We start from the raw sequence: 7,142 nt of genomic DNA on the forward strand, positions 1-7,142 counted from the left end.
GGGCTGCACCCCGCTGTCCCCTGGCTCCGCAGCGCCGTTCCCCCGTTCCCCGGGCTCCGGGCCGGCTCCGGCCATGCCCGCCCCGCTGCCCCCCACTCCKCTGTCCTCGGCCGAGCGTGTGGCCGTGCTGGTGTCGTGCGCTCTGTCCTGCGTGGGTTCCRCGCTGCTTCTCTGCACCCACGCGCAGTGGCCGGAGCTGCGGACGCGGCCGCGGCAGCTGCTGCTCTACCTGTCCCTGGCCGATCTGCTGTCAGCCCTCTCCTATTTCTACGGGGTGCTGCAGGACTTCGAGCGCACCTCGTGGGACTGCGTCCTGCAGGGCGCCCTGTCCACCTTCGCCAACACCAGCTCCTTCTTCTGGACCATGGCCATCGCGCTCTACCTGTACCTCACCATCGTCAGGGGCTCGCCCACGGGCACGGGGGTGCTCTGGTGTTTTCATGCYGTGAGGTGGGTGCTGTGTGCTGCTTCTGCTGCGTTTGTGATAGAGCCTCACATATCCCTCGAGTCTCCGCGCTTTTCTTCTCATCTTCTTCCTCTGAAATCCTTTCAAACAGGGATTTTGCTGTCTTTCAACTAACCCACCCCGCTTGTCTCCCTTTYCCTTCCCAAGTGAAGAGCTGGAGAYGTGGAAAAGTTGAAATTTTTTTGTTCCAGGTCACATAGAAAAATCTCTGCTAGTTGTAATCACTGAAAATCCTGGTTCTGCTTTCCYGATGTTGTGGGAATAATGTAACAAAACTTGTGTTTGTGATACCTGCCTGGTGACGGCCAAAATTCTAAATTTGGGATTTGTTTCCATGAGTCCCCCTGTCAGCCCGGTCTGTGGATCCTTCCTCTTTCCCCAGGCAGGCTGCTGTAATTCCACACTCGTAGGAGAATGTTGTCTACAAGTGATGAAACTGCTGGAAAAGCCCTCTGAAGGTTGTTTTGGCATGTTTGATTGAAAGCATGACAAACCAGACCACAGTACAGCTTTATGTCTCAGTTTCAGCTCTTTGGGGAGCTGATTTTCCACATCATGTTTAGTAAAAGCTTTCATTATGCAATTGGAGCTTGTGGAATCATGTGCTACGTCCACGCTGAGCACAACAGTGATCCTTCAGTCCTCCGTGTTGCCAAGCTTTTGCAATAAATTATRAGAGGAGTGATCTGGTTTAAAGGGGAAAAAAATCCCTCAGGACAAGTACAGGATTTTCTTTGGTTTCTCAGTCAAATATTTGTCACTTTTTAGTTTCACACAGCATCCTTTGGCAGAACTAAAGCTGAGTCCAGGAGAGGATGGGGCAGAGAGGGACCTCAGGGCTGAGTGGGAATCAGGGAGGAATTTGGGTTCCTGCCCTGCCTGTTGAATTTGGGGCTGTGTGAGGAGCTGAGGGGGCTGCACATGGCCCTGGGCACACTGAGCTGGGAGGAGACGCCGTGAGGCAGTGGAGGAGGATTCAGATTATTTCATCTCTGCAAACACAGAGTTACACTCCGGGAGCTGTGGTGAGAGCCACACAATGAGTTGCCCAATGGCTGTGAGAAAGAAGCCTGACTGGGCATTCTGGCTCTGTCAGCAACATCAGAGAGCTCGGGCAAATCTGCCCTTTTTGTGATTTTCCTGTCTGCTCATTGCCTGGGTGGCTTTTGCCTGTACTTCAGTTTTTCAGTCTGGTTTAATGCTCCTCAGCCTCAGCTACCGAGTGTGGAGGGAGACAGAGCCACCGAAACAGCGCTGGCTGCAATCTGTGCCCTCTCTAAAAAYKKWAAAAAAACCCCAAAAGATTGCTCTAACCCCATGACACAGAGGGAGAGATGCTCAAACTGAGCTGCTTCAGGGTGAGTTTGTTTTCTGTGAGGTTTATTTTTGATTCTTCAGCCCTTGGTATTGATCCATGCTCTTTCCAAAGCTGTGATCAGGTCCTGCTCTGCAAATTCCTCCTGTTTTTGGCAGAGCCGGTGTTTAACGCTGCCTCTGCTTTATGATCTGTCTGAAAAGCCGCAGAAAAACAAGTGAGGACGTGTTCTCTGCCCAACCCCTCGTGACACATCCTCCTGCTTTCCTTCCCTGTCATTTCGTGGTTACCTGGGGAATAAAACCCAGTTCTGGGCACAGTGTTTGGAGACGGCTCTCCCACAACCTTTCCAGGGTTTTAGATCCCACTGGCTGTGGCTCTGGCAGCCTAAAAATCTGTCAGAACCCTGCAGAAAGAACTGCTTCAATTAATGCATGGAGAGAATCTGTATTTGAGTTACAGGAGGTGGGTGAGAGAGAGCTCTCTAGGGCAAAAGAGGAGGTGGCAAAGGCAGGTGGTGTTTTAAAGTTAAATTTCCAGTATTTTTGTCTAAGCAAGAACCTGGATTTTTTTTTTCCCTTCTTTGCTTCGTTGCCAGTACAGCCATGCAGTGACCTTTGTGGGAAGGAAGAGTCATCCCAAGGCACTTTGGAAGGAGCAGGGCAGGATGGATTTTTGTCAGGCACATTCACGAGCCCTTGGTCCGTGCTGACAATAACCAGGGACTCTTCATTCTTGAGCTGAGTGGAGCTGACTAAATACATGCTGGAGGTCAGAACCCGAATTTTTCCTGAGAAAATCAGGATGTCAGGCTGGCTCAGACCCGTCAGACAGGTTTGTGCCTGGTGGATTCCYGTGGCAGCACATCCACCAAAGCTCTGCTTTGCTCCCAAACTTCCCGAGCTCAGATGAGGAGCTCAGAGCTTTTTCCTGCAGCTCCCTGGGATGTCCAGAACACTGATTTTTCACTGCTCACAAGGTGAGCTCAGAGCTCCTTCCTGCAGCTCCCTGGGATATCCAGAACACTGATTTTTCGCTGCTCACAAGGCGAGATCAGAGCTCCTTCCTGCAGCTCCCTGGGATATCCAAAACACTGATTTTTCGCTGCTCACAAGGCCAGCTCAGAGCTCCTTCCTGCAGCTCCCTGGGATTTTTCACTGATTTTTCGCTGCTCACAGAGTGAAGATTGCTGTCCCCAGAAGGAGCTCCCCGTGTGACCTGGGTGACAGCAATCACCTGCTCCCAGAGCCTCCAGGGGGAAAAGCAGCTGTGGGCATAAATCAGAGTGTTTATTGAGCAATCTGACCCAAGAAAACCGGGGTGAGTGGAGCTGAACGCTGCTGGAGCTGAAGGGTCCTCACCCTGCTTTGGTTTGGTGTTGTTGTACAAAGATACGCTGGGTTTTTATTCATTAATTTAATAATTTTCCTGATGAATTTTCGGTTCTTCCATTCTCCCATTGGAGTGAAAGCACTGACATTTTGCTGCCCCCCTGAATCTGTCACTCAGGAGCTCTCAGGAACAACCAGAASCAGTCTCAGTTCTCCTTTCCAGTCTGCTAAAACGGAGCTGAAGTTCACGGAAATGTCTGATTCCTTTCCAGATCCYTTCTAATTTCACTTCCAGCTGGTAATCCTCTGTGTTTGGTGTTAGTGGGAAATTCCATCTGATCCCAAATGTTCTTCCAGTGAGAATTGGCTGATTGTTAATGCAGTTTTGCTTCCACATTCTTCCTTTTGCCAGTTCTCTCCTGAAGGTTTTTGAGTCCCTCTCTTAGTGGTATTTCCTACTGTGACCTTTCTTACATCCACACACCATAATCTGACCTGGTTTTATCTAAATTCTTTCCATTTCAGGTCACTGTTGACATCATTATTTAGGCAAATTAATTCACTTCTTTTTTTCTTGGTGCTCATGTGTCTTAATGCGGTTTCTCTAAGGAAGTTCCAGTTCTMTTGGATTTTTTACCTTGGTGCTCGGTTCTTCCATAAATGCTGAAAATTTTGAATTTGGAAGTGTTTTCTGAGAAATGGCCAGTTTTACCCAAATGACTCCTGAGTTGTGTGGGGACTTTYAGGGTGGTGGTGACGTTTGGGATGTTTTTAGAAAGGCTGCTCTGATAACAGCGTGGGGAGGGCTTCCTGCAGCACAACTGTCCTTAAATAACAGCACTGGCTCGGATCAGCACTGCCTGTTCTCAGCTGAACCTTGAAACAAAATGTTCTAAATGTGCTGAAGAGTCGACTCTGATTCTTTTTTTTTTTTTAACAGCATTATGTTTACATTTGTTTCTTTTGTGAGTAGGTGAATCCAGTCATTGTTGAAGAGTAGGAAATGGGGTATTTTATAAATCCAATGTCATGGGATTATCTCTGGTTCTTCAGAGGGGCTATGGAGTTTCAGATAATCTGGTCAAGGCACCTGCTGGCTCTGGAATTTCAGCAAATCTGGTCGAGGCAGCTGCTGTTTTCCTGCACAGGCTGTGCCTGTGAGGCTGATTTTGGGGTGAAGAGCCTTTCCATGTCCCTGCAGCTGCTCCAGGCTGTCAGTGGGACACTGAGCAGGACAGGGATGGATTTGGGCACTGAACTGAGAGCAAGACAGGGATGGATTTGTTTTCCCTGCCCCTGGGGGCACCAGAAGGGCTGTGCTGGAAGCTCAGTCTGAGCCCCTGTCCCTCTCTGTGTCTGTGGGGCGGGAGGTGACACATCCATGGCACTGTTGGGGTGTGGGATGGGATGAATGTTGGGGTCCTGAGGCTGTCACCCATCTTCTGCCAGGGTTTGGGATGGGATGAGTGTTGGGATCCTGTCCCCGGGGCTGTCACCCATCTCCTGTTGGGGTGTGGGAAGGGATGAGTGTTGGGATCCTGTCCCTGGGGCTGTCACTCATCTCCTCTTGGGATTTGGGATGGGATGAGTGTTGGGATCCTGTCCCCGGGGCTGTCACCCATCTCCTGTTGGGGTATAGGAATGGGATGAGCATTGGGATCCTGTCCCCAGGGCTGTCACCCATCTCCTATCAGGGTTTGGGATGGGATGAGTGTTGGGATTCTGGGGCTGTCACCCACCTCCTGTCGGGGTTTGGGATGGGATGAGTGGGATGGGATGAGTGTTGGGATCCTGTCCCTGGGGGTGTCACCCATTTATCTCCTGGGTGCTGGGGGTCTCAGCTGGGACTCTCCTTGCCCTGACCTCACTCTCTGTGTCCCCCCAGCTGGGGTGTCCCCCTGGCCATCACGGTGGCCGCCGTGGCTCTGAAGAAGATCGGCTACGATGCCTCCAACGTGTCGGTGGGCTGGTGCTGGGTGAASCTGGCCGCTGAGGACCGGCTGCTGTGGATGCTGCTGGCTGGCAAGCTCTGGGAGATGCTGGCCTACGTGACCCTGCCCGTGCTCTACATCCTCATCAAGAAGCACATCAACAGAGCAGTGAGTATGGGGCCGGGGGATCCCATCCTCTGTGCCCAGCACGGCCACCAGTGGCTTTGTGACACGGGAATGTCCCCACACAGAGCCCCAGTCCTGACTGAGCACCAGCAGGATGGAAAAAAAGCATTTGGAAAACGAGCAGGGCTTGGGGGATGTTTATTAGGGAAGTGTTCAACCCTACAGTAAGAATTGAAACAGAATGAGAAGGGTGAATTCAGCTTTAATCAGCTTTCTGCAGTTCCAAGATGGGAATTCTCCAGCCTCGGTCCCTTCAGTGTCTCCAGCGATTGTTTGTGTTGATGAATGTTATTTTTATTTCTTTATCATTTCCATTTGGCAGCCCAGGCACGGGGGGCTTTGGCCACCTTCCCTGTAGGGTTTTTCCCCCATCCCTGTAGGGTTTCTCTCCCATCCCTGTAGGGTTTTTCCCCCATCCCCATAGGGTTTCTCTCCCACCCCTGTAGGGTTTCTCCCCATCCCTGTAGGGTTTCTCCCCATCCCTGTAGGGTTTCTCCCCATCCATGTAGGGTTTCTCCCCATCCATGTAGGGTTTCTCCCCATCCATGTAGGGTTTCTCTCCCATCCCTGCAGGGTTTCTCTCCCATCCCTGTAGGGTTTCTCTCCCACCCCTGTAGGGTTTCTCCCCCATCCCCATAGGGTTTCTCTCCCATCCCCATAGGGTTTCTCTCCCACCCCTGTAGGGTTTCTCCCCCGTCCCTGTAGGGTTTCTCCCCCATCCCCATAGGGTTTCTCCCCCATCCCCATAGGGTTTCTCCCCCATCCCCGTAGGGTTTCTCCCCCATCCCCGTAGGGTTTCTCCCCCATCCCTGTAGGGTTTCTCTCCCATCCCTGTGGGGTTTCTGTCCCATCCCTGTGGGGTTTCTCTCCCATCCCTGTAGGGTTTCTCCCCCATCCCTGTAGGGTTTCTCTCCCATTCCCGTAGGATTTCTCTCCCATCCCCATAGGGTTTCTCTCCCATCCCTGTAGGGTTTCTCTCCCATCCCTGTAGGGTTTCTCTCCCATCCCTGTAGGGTTTCTCTCCCATCCCGGTCTCTCCCGTCCCTGCAGCACGCAGCGCTCTCCGAGTATCGCCCCCTCCTCCCGGGAGCCCCCGCCCTGCAGCCCCGCGCCTCCATCGCCGACAAGAAGCTGATCCTGATCCCGCTCATCTTCATTTTCCTGCGCATCTGGAGCACGGTGCGGTTTGTGCTGACCCTGTGCAACTCCCCGGCCGTGCAGAGCCCCGTCCTGGTTGTTCTGCAYGTGAGTGAAACGCGTCCATGGGAGGAAGGGAGGGTTCGGGGCTCCCTTTTGGGCAGGATGGAGTGTCCGAACCCCCGCTCCATCCCGGGATCGGGAATTGCGGCCGGAGCGGCTCCAGCAGCATCTAGCGGCTGCGGGGGAAGGCTGCACGGCGGGGAGGGTCGGGGACAGCTGCTCGTGTGGGTAAAACCGCTCCGAGGGGAATGTGGGGTCTGTTCTCCTGCCCTACACCACCCACAACAGCCCCCGGCTCTGCTTTTGGTGCTTTTCGTGAAAAAAAAGCTCATTTTTTGTGAATTTATTGTTCTCACTGAGGACACCGCTCAGCGGCTGTGGGCGCTGCAGCTGCTCTGACACGGTGTCAGCCCCTCCTGGGTGCCCGGGGTGATTGGGTTCTGCCTTCACAGGGCATCGGGAACACGTTCCAAGGAGGAGCCAACTGCATCATGTTCGTGCTGTGCACGGGGGTGGTGCGGGAGCGCCTGCGGACCCTCCTGGGGTCCCTCCTGGGGTCCCTCCTGTGCTGCGGCCGCTGCCCGGGGCTGGGCTGGTCCCAGCAGGATCCCCACAGCTCCTGGCAGTGCCCAGAGCCCCCCGAGGACAAGGACGAGCCCGGCCCCGGGCTGAGCAAACCGCTGCTGTCCCGCACCTGAGCCGCCTGCGCTGCT

At 53.4% G+C, this 7,142-nt stretch overlaps 1 protein-coding gene across 1 annotated transcript; it reads left to right on the top strand.

The window, feature by feature from the left end:
* Positions 1-6: 6 nt before the first annotated feature.
* GPR157 (G protein-coupled receptor 157) lies at positions 7-7,136 on the top strand. The gene is made up of 4 exons (XM_057375986.1): positions 7-450; positions 4,998-5,211; positions 6,280-6,474; positions 6,882-7,136. Exons 1-4 carry the CDS (start codon positions 74-76, stop codon positions 7,125-7,127), a joined length of 1,032 nt encoding a protein of 343 aa, XP_057231969.1. The 5' UTR covers positions 7-73; the 3' UTR covers positions 7,128-7,136.
* The last annotated feature ends 6 nt before the right edge of the window (positions 7,137-7,142 follow it).

The sequence above is a fragment of the Malurus melanocephalus genome, unplaced genomic scaffold, assembly GCF_030028575.1.
Source record: "Malurus melanocephalus ecotype Western Australia unplaced genomic scaffold, MMel_1.1 scaffold_266, whole genome shotgun sequence".
In the NCBI taxonomy this organism is placed as follows: domain Eukaryota; kingdom Metazoa; phylum Chordata; class Aves; order Passeriformes; family Maluridae; genus Malurus; species Malurus melanocephalus.